This window comes from Heterocephalus glaber, unplaced genomic scaffold, assembly GCF_053883595.1.
Source record: "Heterocephalus glaber isolate CG9 unplaced genomic scaffold, H.glaber_assembly_v1.0 deba00000470, whole genome shotgun sequence".
NCBI classification, from domain to species: domain Eukaryota; kingdom Metazoa; phylum Chordata; class Mammalia; order Rodentia; family Bathyergidae; genus Heterocephalus; species Heterocephalus glaber.
The window spans coordinates 22,626,965-22,640,841 of record NW_028258145.1 but is presented as its reverse complement, the minus strand read 5'-3'; the positions used below and the strand labels follow the sequence as shown (position 1 = coordinate 22,640,841).

The following is a 13,877-nucleotide window of genomic DNA, read 5'->3' as shown; positions in this document are numbered from 1 at the left end:
GAAAGTGAATGATTGCATAAGGGCATATGACATTTATTTTTTGGCTTGTTTGTTTCAAAATAGTTATGCTGCAAGCAGGTGGAGAGGTTTGGGTGCAAGGGAGAACAACACAATTTATTATTTTCCCTAGTGGCTACCTTGAACTATGAAAGTAGTGAAAATCCAAGACATATTTATTTTATAGGGTTATTGCAAACAAAACCAACAACAAAAATATCACAGAAATTTCTCATACCATTGGAAATTGCTTTTTTATACTTATAAAATTGATTTGCAGAAACAAATTATTAAATCAGTCCATATTTCATATTATCAAATTGCTTCCTTTGACTTTTTTGACATTTTGAAATTTCTGTATATATTTGAGATGGCTAAGTTATTCTCCAAATGGTCTAACTAATGTTGAAAGCCAGGAAATCTATGGACCATAGATAAGATTTTACTTTCCACTCTTTAACAAGCAATTTCTTGGCTATTAAAGGAAAAAAGAAAAAAGCATCACCTACCTCAGCTGTGAAAACTAAATCTGTGGTTAAAACACCACTCAAGCGAAGCTATGTCAATGCTTGAGTCTTTCTACTCACTTCATTATAACTTAAAATACTACTTTTATAACCACATTTTACCACCACATTTTACCAGATAAAGCCAAACTTTCCTAATGACTGATTGAGGACACATAGGTAAAAACTCAGCTTTAAAATGGTTTATTCCTACCCAAAGAAAGACTAAGTTATAATTCTGCTTTCCTTCTTGGTAGACAAAATGACTTATAACACCTGCTGACCAATTTGAAACAGACTTGCAAGCTTAAAAACAGGATAATGTATCCTTGTGGGGCTTTCATTCGTAGTGGTTGTTCACTGTTTTCAATACCTTCATGAAGCAAGCATCATGAACTACTGCTACTTTAGGTTCTGACGTGGGGAAATGGCTGTGGCATTAATTCTGGCACTAGTGACTGGTATCACCCAGGCAGAAAGATCTATGCAAGAAAGAGTGTAGTGCAGTGGCTAAAAGCGTAGACTGGAGCCAGAGGGCGTGCATCCCAATTCTAGCTCTGCTTTTGCACTGAATGTGTACCTGTACAATATTTATCTCCCTTAGCTAATTTTTCTTTTAAATATAATTGGCATCTAGGTGTATTTTTATCTATTTTGTGACTATTATTAGATCTCCCAACTAGATATTCCTTTTATGTTTGAAAACAATTAATTTTATGTATTTAAAGGACAGGCCATCCCTCTACTCTTCTGATGAATATATACTTATTATTAATTTTCTAAAAGAATCATAGACACTTGACCTGCTCTACTTCATCCCAATTTTTCATGGGTCAGCAAATATCTTTTTAAAGGCTAAGAGCAAACACAGTAGACCCTTAACTTACAAACTCAGTTCATTCCCTAGTCCTGGTTATAAGTCAAGTTGGTCAATTGCCTTCAAAGTCTTTCTTCTGTATAATTTTAGGCCACATTTGCTTCCAGGCAGATCTTAGTGTCCTTAGAGAGACACTGGCCCAGAATTTCTTAGTCCCACACAGGAAAAGATGTTGTAATGTTCCTTCCAGAACTCTTTAAGGGTTAAATCTGTATGGGAGACCATCTGCAAGCACAAATGGCTGGCATTTGGGTCTAACTCAAGACTTTATTCATAGGTTAAAACTAAAACCCTAGTTGTTCATATGCCAGGCTGGTCGTAACTCGAGGGTCCACTGTACTCCAAGCTTTATGGTCCAGTAGCAAAACTGTGGCCTAACTATTCAACTATTTGTAGTGCAAAAATAGTCACAAACAAATAGACAATGGCCCCATGTCATAATAAAACTACACACTAGGAGACTGACTCCTAGAAAGCAGTTTGTCTACACCTGGATCATTGATGTTGACTATGGAAATCTATGTCATGTCTTTGAATCCTTCTTCCTCATTTTTTAGCCTATATATTTTCTCTAAATCTTGTTAGACTGGCATTCTCAGTGTTTCTCAAATCTAAGCCCTTCCCTTTATGCTTACAAACACAATTCTGATTTGTTCTCTTCTTAACTGTCTTATGGGAACCGAAGGCTGAGTTATTGCTCTCCTATCTTCTACTTCTAGTCTTGTCAAATTAACTTATACCAACTACCACAGGAAACTTTCTATAACCAAACAAAGAATGTGTAGGACTTTTGAGTATTCTTCTTTGCCAAAAGGCATGTATACAAATGGAAAGCTTCTTAACAGCATGTGAGTGTCCTCAGAGCCAAGTTGTTGTTCTGTCCTCCACCTTAGTCTCCTCTTATTTCTATCCATTTAGGTACCAGGAGAAGCAGACACCAAAATAGATGTGATTATACATACAAGGAAGAATTGCCCATAAAGGATAAAGTGAGAACTAACAGATGTAGACTGAGAGAGACTTTACTACTCTGCAGGCCTAATACCTGTGAAAGGAGAGCCGGAAAGAGAAGCTAGGAGCGAAGAGGCTCAGCCCAGCTCTGAGAGTCAGGGTTAGGATGTCCACTTCCACAGCAGGGGTTGCCTGTCACAGGAGCTCTCCTTGGGTAGGTGTGGCAGAGTGCAAAGGTGGCTGTGCCTACCTCAGGTCAAGTGTAGCTGCCATAAAATACTTCATGATTTCCAGGTGCTGCAGGTACAGGTGAAGGGAGTCAGTTGATGCAGCTTTAAGTTTCTCAAGGAGAGCCAGTTTGAGCATTTCCATGGCACCATATGTGTGGCTTTACCTTAGCACTTCAGTTCCAGTAACTCTCCTGTAATTGTTTCTCATACACCATGACATCTCTCACCTCCAAATGTATCCTTCCCCTGTCTACTCTTGGCTTTGCTTAGCCACTGCTTTCTTCTCTCCAGGTCTCAGCTGAGGAACGTCCTCCTCCACAGAGACTTCTTTAACCACCTCCCACTTCCCAACTGTGCAGATGTGCTGCTGCTCAGTCCTTTTGTCCCATCAGCAACACATTTTTCAATCACAGTTGGTTGTATATACTTTCTTTTTTTGATTAGGCAAGCTTTTGAAAAAAGTATGCTTGATGATGTGCCCTTAGACACCTAAAGTAACAGGCACCCATTTGTTGAATGAATGGTAAGCTCTTAGTCATCTGTCTGAGGGAGCAGTTGATATAAAAGAAGACAGTACAACAGATGACACACTTAAGCTTCTATATTTGGTTTTGGAGAATTTCATAGGCTTTTTAAAGTTAGAAATCTAGTTACTTACTAGTCTTGTTTCAACTGAATGTGCATAATCTTATACAATGGAAGGAACTCTGAGTTTGACATCAACAGACCTGATTTCAAATCCTAGTGTTTTCACTACAAGCTGAATGGCCATGGGACAGTACTTCTGCCTCATTTTTGTTCAATACGATGGAGACGATTATAACAAGGACACAGAATTGTGGATCCATCAGACCATGTATGATATATTTAACTTCTTGCTGTGTCTGATGTCTCTCCACTTCCTCCTTTTGTATCAGAGCTCATATCAAGCTAACACAGTTGTGCTGAAATTTTAGATCATGTAACTCCTTTTGGGAAGAATGAAGAGTAGGAGAAATTTAAAGGCAGTACTTTACTAACTATCGTTATGTATGATGAGTAAAGGTAAACATGTTATTCTGAGTAGTTTTAAACTACATGGTCCCCTGAATTATTTCAGGTTAAAAATTTTATACAGGTAAACATCAGAGAAACAGGAGCTCTGTTATGTGGGGCTGCAGGGCGAGCTACAACAATGACTTAGTGGCAGAACTGGGTATTAGCCTCCTTTGCCTGGGGTAACTAATTGTGGCTGTCTCTTTGGGGCTATGCATTTTAATTGCCACTCTATGAACTGTAAGAATGAAAACATTAATTTAAAAATTAATCCCATTATTAAAAACATGTAAAAATCACAAACCACAAAATACTGTGCAAGTCAGATAGAATGAAAATAGGTAAGAACTTACACTAAATTAAAAAATTCAAGATACTGTACATGGAACCCACAATTTTAAAATAACAATGTACATAGATCTAAAAGATTAAAATGATAAAAAGTTTAAATGAGCCTTAAAATGAGCAAAAAAATTTGATTTTACAAAATAATGTCTGGAAACATCATAAGAGCTTCTCATGGGACTGTACCTTTGCCTTAAAGGAAAAGACAGGAAGCCTTGGATTTGTTCTTTCACTTTGTTCTGGCACTTGTTGTATTTATAGTCAGGGACCAGGGAGTGGAGTTTTGATTGAGGACAAGGAGGAAGACTGGAGATTGGTTTAGGGGATGAGGAGAGAAAATGCTTTTTCCTGCCACTAGAGCACAGCTGTACGGAAATATGAGACCTGATGGGCTGAGGGGAAAATGTGCTGTTCTCAGTGACTGTATGTTGATCTGAAAGACCTCTGAGCATGTCGAGAAAGATAATTGACCTAGATATTTCCTCTTTTTAAGAAACACTCTCAAATATTGCAGCAACAAATAGATCTCCCTCTTTGAAATTTGACTTCCATTCTCTGGTTATGTCTTGCTCAGGATTCAGCTCTTAGAGTTTGATTTCCTCTCTTTAGGAACTATAAGAAGATCCTTTTCTTCTAGGTTTTTGGGCCTCTATCTTTACTTAGTACTTTTAAAAATTCTTTCATTTACCCTGAGATCTTTCCAGTTCTGTGAACATATTCACACATAGAAACACACATACCTACTTTCTACTCATGCACACAATTTGTGTCCAACCATGCACAGGCTTGGAGAGGGGCACACATACTCAGACATACAACCCAGTGCAATCCCATACACATACATGTGCACCTATAGACCCACTCATGGCCACACAACCTCCTCTAGCCATGCATAGCAGCTCTACCCATTCCTTCTTAGAAGCATAGACACATGCACAATCCATGCCCTAGTCTATACTGCAGGATGGCCTGCATGCACACAGGTCCCTGGGCACAGACATTGGCCTCAGTGCCTTTCTCTCCTCTGAAGGCTTCTCCTTGCTCATTTTTTACATTCATCACCAAAATTCTTCCCTTCTGCACCACAGATACAAATTAGAATGTTGTAAATTTATTGTTTCCTTCCCAGGGAGATTTTTTAAAGCTTTTCCCTTGTGATCTATAAATAATGAATAATTCTATTAGAAATGTGATAGGTAGTGTAACTTTTATGCAGTTTGTCAAGTTCAATGTTTCATGCATTTACTTTCATGACAGCCCCTAGCAGTGGCAGGTAGGGAGCTCAGTTGGCTGATACTACAAAGCCACCCTTGTCACACTGCCCCAAGTGTATTCCTTGAGTTCTTATAGGTAATGCATGCCTTTTATATTGGCTTTCTCTCTGCCCAAATAGGTTTGGGAAACACTATAGTGAATGGACTCCTTTAATGCAGAACTCTACAAAGTCTTTCATATGATAACTTGCTCTGTGCCATGTAGTATTTCCAAAACATATTTGACCAGGGACACTATTTTTTTCTTTGAAACATTGTATCTCTGTGCTCAGTGTTCCATAGCAAATAATCTCCAAATAGTGGTCTAATGAATGTAGTGCATTCTCTTCTGTTAGAGAGGATCTGTTTTGCAATTGCCCTTATTGAAAAGTTCAAATTTGCCTCATCATATCTCCATCAAATTGGTACTTTTTATATATTTAGTAAAAAAGTATAATGAAAATCTATCCTGGAGCCAGTGTATAATTCTGTTGAGTTCCCTGAAACCTTAAAACAGAACACTTAATTGTAACTTTCATTTTGGCTTTTTGCAAAATAGGCCTTTAAAAATCAATAATCTTTGTAGGAAAGGTAGTCTAATTATATTTTAACCAGGTATTTCCTTAATTAGGGTATCAGTTCTTAATGCATGATTAAGAAAACATTTAGCACATTAGCAGAGAAGCAGGAGAAAGAGAGAGAGAGAGGTGCAGAGATAGAGAAACAGAGGCAGAGAGACAGAAACAGAGAGAGAAGGAGAATATGAATTTAAATGGATCCCACAGGAAGAGAAATTGCAAAGTGCAGTACTGTGGATGGGGAAGGACAGGAATATCTGTGTTCCCTTCTCAGATTTCTTTTTGCAACTTTCACCTGTAATAATGGACCCCAGAGAGCCATCCACCATACTGAGGCTTTCACATGATTTTTTCATAATGTTCAAACTCTTATGCCCAATACCATGGCACAAGGCACAAATTCCAAGTAGCACATTGTGGGCAAACAACCTCTTTTTATTGCTTTTCCAAGATGAAACAGAGAGGAAATGTGAGGATGATCATCCTGCCAAAGCCTGCCACTCAGTAGTTGTCTCTTGTTTGCAAGACTGCATGCATCTGCTTTCTAAACTGCAGACTTGATCATTTAGTGATTTCCTAGTAAACTCATGATTGTAGTGGAGTCCAGACTTGGTCTGTGTTTAGTCTGTGCCTTTTCCTTTCAAAGTCATAACCTACTTTTGCTTATTCTTCAAGATCTCCATAACCTTGTACACTAATATTTAACTTTCTGCTTTGGAGATTTGCATTTTAACAAAGCTCTGAATTAGAGAATTGGAGCCACAGAAGCTCCCAGCCTAACCTTCAACAAATACTCTAGAATACTTTGGAAGGCTAGAGTAAATCTTCCCAGAGCACATAGCTGAACTTCTTTTGTAATAACTAAGCAATTATTTTATACTACTTTAGACTGTGAAGCCATAGAATGTCTTTGTTGTTCCCTGTCTGATTTTCAGCACTATGCACTACAGTAGGTACACAGCAGCACCTTGGCAGACTGTCAATGGTATAACTATGTACTCTTATTCATTTTTCTTATTGTATTTGTTGATATGGTAAAATGTGGTTTTCTAATAGCTTTAAAAAATGTTTTATGAATACTTAAGGAATGATGAATGCCAAACAAAACAGCAATGGAATGGAAATTGCACCTTACATTCCCAAGGCTGAAAGCCCATTTGCCCCATCATCACCCCTCTGTTTCCTAGACCTCTGAACTTATATTTCCACTGAGGAAGAGCACCCTGCTTCCTGCAGCAGGGCCCTCTGCTTTGGTTAACATTGCTGGAATTATTTTCCTTGCCTGGAGCAGTAATGGATTCCCCAAAGCAACCAGCCTTCAGGCAATGTCAGTTTCCCTTCTGTGTCACCCAGATAACAATAACACCCCATCTTTTTTTTTTTCGGTACCAGGGATCAAACTCAGGACCTTGTGCTTGCAAGGCAGGTGCGGCACCACTGAGCTAAATCTCTGGCCCTATCACACCCTATCTTACTCTTCATTCTCTCGGCTTGCTGTGAGTTCTCCAGGTATTGCTCCTATCTCTCTGATTAAATTTTCAATCTTCCTTTTGATTCTCATGCCCTTATACATGCCCTTGGAAATTGGTGCTAACAGAGCCTTCTTTGTTCTGTTTTTCTTGCTCCATTCACTTTACTTCTGTGTCAGAATGTATTTTGTGTTCAAACATCCTTGACAATTCCTGAATTCCTATAAGGTTGGAAAATCTCCTCAATTCTGCGTGCATATTTCCATCCAGCTATCAACACTCCTCCCACAGTCTTCCAGGTGCCTTAGACTTAGTAAGGGCAAAATAGAGCTCACATTCTTAGTGAAAGCTTCCTTTTTAGGAAATGTTCTATTTTATCCATAAAATAGGCTCCTCTAGAACATGTTAATCCCTCTATCATAATAGTGATATTTAACTGCCGTAAATCTCATATGCATGCACACATACATACACATTAGGAATCCTTTTTTATAAAACTAGTTTTTACATAAATTACTTCCTCGTGGAAAATTAACCTATATTAAATATGCCTATTTTTTTGCCCTCACTTCCAAAGGCATCCCACCATTTGACTACTTTTCATGAAAGGAATGAATGTTCTATGTACAAAAGTCACAGCTAATGCATACTTAAATTGTTGATTAAATATCATTTTAGTTCCAAGGTCACCTCACAATCCCCCCAAGTGCTACACTGAAATATGCTTTCCTTGAAGGCTTCATATTTTAAAAATATGAAACCAGTGTCACGATCTCATTTGAAACTGCCTCTGAATTCAGATAGTCTTTGCCAAGAACATGTTCTTCAAACAAGATGTACTGTTTCCACCCTGAAGATTACATTTAGGACAACAGTATCTCACAAAAGTTAATACTTTGTCAAGGTCGTTATAGAACTTGTCTCAGTAACCGTTTTCTCCTTCTTGGAGGGAGTTGGGGGAAGTCTTCTCTTGGCTTCGCGTGTGCCTGGGTTTGAAGTCGGGGTGCAAAGGCAGCCTCCGATCCCCGCTCATTTCTTTGTTGTCGTCCCTTCAGAATAAGATCATCCTGGACCCCATGACGTTCAGCGAGGCCCGGTTCCGGCCTTCGCTGGAGGAGCGGCTGGAGAGCATCATCAGCGGCGCGGCGCTCATGGCCGACTCCTCCTGCACGCGTGACGACCGGCGCGAGCGCATCGTGGCCGAGTGCAACGCCGTGCGGCAGGCGCTGCAGGACCTGCTCAGCGAGTACATGAATAATGTAAGTCCTGAGCTTTCTCCTCTCTCCTCTCGGTGGATTCTCTTCCAAGATCGCGTGGCTGTTAGGGAAGCGTGTGTAGCTGGCAAAGAGGACAGACGTTCCCTGTAGAGCAGCAGGTGGAGCTCTTAGGGACAGCCTGTGTCCTGATTTCGTTTTGGAAGGAGTGTTTCCTATGGGAGAGACGGATGGGGAGTGTAATCTTAGGAAAACTTTCACTTTTTACTTGAGTGATTTCTTCTGGGTCATTTTAGTGGCTGCAATTTAAGTAGGATTTCAAATGGTAACAGTAGCTGATTGATGAATGGATGCAAGGGAGGATATGCCAAGTTCTCTTTTACAGGGTGCTTTCAAAGCTTATCTTCAACCCTAAAAAGCATTAATAAATGTAGTAGGTTTGAAAGTGCTTGTACAGTTAAGGTGAAGTTCTAGCACAGTGAAACTTGGAGGAGCTCTGTTGATTTATTATGCAAATAGCATTGCTTGTAAGAGTGAGTTTGAGTTTTCAAGTAAATGTTAGTGGCATTTAGTTGTATTGTGGTACAGACAGAAACTCCCTCTCCAGTTGTCATAAAATGTGACAGTTTTGTGTACCCATAAACTACAAGGAGGTGAAGTCTGTATTATTTGCTTTGAAAGGCACTAGATTGCGGTTATACTGACCTGCTGCATGTGTTTAGTTGTGGTGATCCCTAGGGCTTGCAACAGCCAAAGATATGGAGTTCCTCGTCCCCAGTCCTGAGTTTGACATAATTCAGTATATCCTGGACAAAACTATATGTTGAAGGAATGTCCTGTGGAGTTGTCAGGTAGGTAATGGGAACACTGAAAGTCTGCTCACAGCTTTTGAAATCCATGGTCAGTGTCATTAGAATACACTGAGGCAAGGCTGAGGCCAAGCTGTTTTCCAGGGCCTTTCCAGTCCCATCATGACTTACCATGTGCAGCTCGCAGATGGGCAGTGCATGGGTCAGATATGGAGTAAGTGTGAGCGGTGACCGTACTCCTCCTGCCACAGTCGCCAGAGAACTTTATTCAGAACTCAAAACGGTAGTTAATGACAACACCCTACAAACTAAAATGCATAATCTGTTTCATTGAACCTTCAGGTTCTTTGATTTTGGAAGACTTGCCCATTTTCACCACGAGAATAAAGTGTGGATGCATCCTGGGTGCCCAACTGCTCATGAGGACTTCTGTGAGGGACCCTGGGTGGCTAGCACCTTCTGTGATTTGGGTTTGTGTGTGTTCCCTAGGGTTCACTTAGAAATGTTGCTCACCAGTGTCCCTCACTATGAGCAAAAGTTTTGAATAGTAGATTTGCAAACAAAAAAAAAAGATAAAAGGTAAAATCTGGAATTCTGTTTGTTGTTATTTTAACAGAACAGCAAAGGGCTAATTACTTGTCTGTGGAATTTGGTTTTATATGAAGGCATGCTAGTGTTTCTGACAGTGAAGAATTATTGACAAAGAAAGAAGTGGAAACTAAAGAGATAGTGATGGTTAAGATCTCAATATAAATAAATCAGGGGAAAAAGAGTGTTCCTGTGAATGGAAATCACTGACTGTGATTAAATAACATGTAGTTTTCAGTTCAGTGTTCAGAATACTGTCAGAATTTTTCTCCAGTGTAAATTTATACAGATCAGCGGAGGTGATGTATTTTTGTATTTTATTGACTCCAGACTTTTTTTTTCCAGAAACTTATGGTAAAGGAATGTTTTGTACTTTTACTAAAATCTTGCTGTATTTTGACATGGTTAGAGAGAATGGATTGAAGGGTATAGTGTATAAATTTCAAAGTGTACAAATTCTGTTCACATCAAGTTATCAGGATCAAAGCCCGAAACAAAACAATTCCTATTTGACTTTTATATAAACCATAGAAAATTTAGTTGAACTTCACATAATTTTCACTATTTCAAGGTAGAATTGGATTCAACTATACTGCCCTACAATCCCATTTCAGTGTATTTATTTATAATACCAAAAATCAATCTATATTTATTTTTATAGGCTATATATTAATAAAAACAACATCACACATCCATGTCTTGACTGAAAATTCTATTGTAATTAATAGTAACCAGTAGATTAGTCATTCCTGCATTGTTATATTTCTCTTTTTTTCTTTCAATTTTGCAAGCTTTAGGAATAAAGACATTAGTATTACCCTGCAGGTTTCATCTTAATGTGCTAAGCCTAATATCATTAGGATAAAGAAATCACTTAACTATAAAGATTTTTTTAAATGACATAACTGACATTTCTGAATTAAAAAAATGAAAAAATCCCTTACTGGTCCCAGATGAACATTCAACTCATAATACTCCCTTGTAGCCAGAGCTGTTCTAAAACCAGGTACATGCCAAGTGGTATGGAATAAAGGGAGATGGAAGCCACAGAGAACTGCTTAGGAAAAAGCAGTCTTCCTTGGACATGGGCTAAGGTTTGGCCACATGGGTGGCACTGAGGGTAGGATATCAGTTGTGGATTAGATATTGCTACAAATGTGTATGATTTGAAAAGGTGACAAAAATTATATACTTAAAGGCAACTGTGGTATTATTAAAAAAATAACTTGGGTAAAAAGATACCTGTGGTGAAAATTACAATCCCAGGGCAAGACAATGGTACAAAAATTGTTGGAATGGCTTTAGAAAAGCCTTGAGTGGCCTTAACTTGTTCTTTCCAGTTCTAGATATAACCCAAAGTGAGTATATTGTTCAAATAGTTCCCATTTAGACCTTCATTACTGTACATATGTGGAGACCAATGGGTATAGATTCTTTTTTCAAAAGTATATGTGGCCTTATAAATGTAAATTAGGATTAAGCTGTCAATGTGGTTGTGGTTGTTGGTGTATAATGGTGACTGTTCAACTGTTCCAAATTATAATGAACGCTTACAGTTTCTTCGTGAACTTATAATTTTGTGCAGTTTGGTTTGAGGCAATAAACTCTTTTTTTCATAAAAAAATCTTACAAGTGACCCATGATAGGATATAATGAAACAGTATTTTATTGATAAGAGTTCTGTGAGAGAATCATCCTTAGAATATTTTACTCATTGATCAAACGTGCATTGCTCTGAACATTGCTCTAGGCCTCTGGGTATACAAAAATGGGTAAAACAAAATTCTCTGTCCCCGTGAAACTTACAGAGGAGATAGTCAGTAAATGCGTAAGTGATTTCAGCAGAAGTTATTTCAGATGGTGATGAATACAAAGGGGGAACAGAAAACCTAGGAGGGTGGGAACATGGGAGCTGCTCTAAGTAAGGGTGGCCTGAGAAGTTAAGAAGATGGTATCAAAGACCTTTTGGAGGTGAGGGCACAAAGGAGTACTTGAGTCAGAAGGAACTAAGAAGCACTTAAAGAAAGGGCCTTCCTCTGAGCAGTTGCCAGGTATGTCTGAGCACCATGAAAGGCCAGAGTGGCTACTGTGAGTAGAGCTGGTAGGAGGTGGAGTTTGCTAGGTGATGGGGCATCAGTCTGTGCAGAACCACATGTACCATTATACAGAACCTAACTTTTAATGTCATGCAGTGGAAGTTCTCTGGAAAGTGTTGGAGAGAAAATGCCATGATTCAGGTGTTGAAAATGGGCCATAGAAGTTCAAGGCAGGGGAAACGAGGACAGTGAAAGAGGCCCTGGGATCTGGAAGAATTCAGGAGACAATAATCTCCTGGTCAGGTGGTAGTAGTAGCAGTAGAACAGTTTTCAAATTCTGCTTATATATTTTCTTATAATGCAACCAATGAGAAGAATGTATCTGTTTTATGAACATAAGAGAGACATCAGCTGCTACTACCAGGATATCTTCATTTTGTTTGGGTTGCATAGAAAGTTATGATTTACTCAGATAGAATAACAATTTGTAAACATCTCACTTGGAGATGTCTGGATACTCTGTGAGACAGATTACATTTGGAAGGGTAGTTCAGTAGAAAAAATTTGCTCAATGTTGTATTATGCAAAATGTCTATGTATGGTTCACATTTTTATAAATATAAAAAATTGGAAAATATAATACTTATTCCAAGTATTAATGGATAATGCAGAACTCTAAGAAGAAAATTAGTACTTATTCTCAGTACTAAAACTATCAATGCAAAACAATAAGGAAAAGCATTAAGCCATTACTTCTCCAAGCACAATTCACTATTAGGCCTTGACGATAATATGTGATAAGTGTATGTGTCTGGACTTTAGTGTGTGTTACGGTGCTATAAACAATATGGTTTAGTTTTATATGCATAGACTCTGTGTAGCTCTAAAGTTTTTAAAAGTTCAATGGAGAGCTACCGTTTTATTTAAACAATCATAGTATTAGAGTTCAACTGTTTATGCAGTGATAGCAGAGGTCCTGTTGGTCTAAAGTAATGATTTGCTGGTCATTGCTGAGTTAAACTAAATCATGTTGCATTTTAAAAAATAACTAAAATTATATATTTTAAAAAACTATTTGGATACAACTTTTTGCAAAATGAAGCCTCTCTCGTTTAATTTGTAAAGCACTAATATAATCCACAGGAAATATGCACAGAGTCTTTGCTCTAGATTGGGACTTAAATAAAGGTGACTCCTAATCGGGCCTCCTTCTGAGCCTTGAGGACTGAATGAGGTCTAGAAAGGTCATTCACAGCCTTCTCTAAGGCCTACACCACAGGACACTCTACAGATTCTTCCTCAGCAACACTATGTGTTGTAGGTGACCTGGTATTCTAGGACACAGGGCCTCCATAAATAGTGGCTTTTATGCTATTCTTTGTTCTTTAAATAACAAAAGGAAATGCATATTGATTGTAAAGGAAAATGTGAAGAAAGAAGAAAAATGATCTCATCCTCTATAAACAATCAATATTTTTAAGCTTACATGAGTGGTCTATTTACACACACACACACACACACGCATGCATGCCTTGATTTTTTTAAAAAAATTAATTCATACTGTAAATGATGTTTTTTAATCGATTTACTCAATATATTGTGATATATGGCCATATCAATAAACATTCTCTCACCTTATATTTACTGACTTCATAGCATTGTAATGTATGCTTACATAATAATTGATTTAGAAGCAATTCATTTTGAATACAGTTTGTAAAAAGAGGCTTGAAAAAATAAGTGGGGAAGATTCCTCATACTGGCAGTATAGAGTTCTGATTTAGACCCATAGCCTGGCTATGGAACAAATTAGGAAAAGAATGAAGACATGGCTTTACATTTTATGTCATTTAAGGGGTCTGTGAAAATTTTCATTCAATCAAACTTTTGCAAATAAAGATAATTCAGAGATTCTACTTAAAATTATCCTATGTGTATTTTTTTGGATTTTACTGACTTTATGTATAATTTTTTTATTAATCATAATTT

At 38.0% G+C, this 13,877-nt stretch overlaps 1 protein-coding gene across 10 annotated transcripts in view; it reads left to right on the top strand.

Annotated features, from left to right (window-relative positions):
- The window catches only part of Ctnna2 (catenin alpha 2), a 1,179,603-nt gene that overhangs the window by 431,044 nt on the left and 734,682 nt on the right, over positions 1-13,877 (top strand). For all 10 annotated transcript variants that reach the window (XM_004844636.4, XM_004844634.4, XM_087201964.1 and 7 more), the window contains one exon: positions 8,297-8,500. In XM_004844636.4, the coding sequence (XP_004844693.1) occupies positions 8,297-8,500 (204 nt within the window). The remainder of the gene's footprint in view (positions 1-8,296; positions 8,501-13,877) is intronic.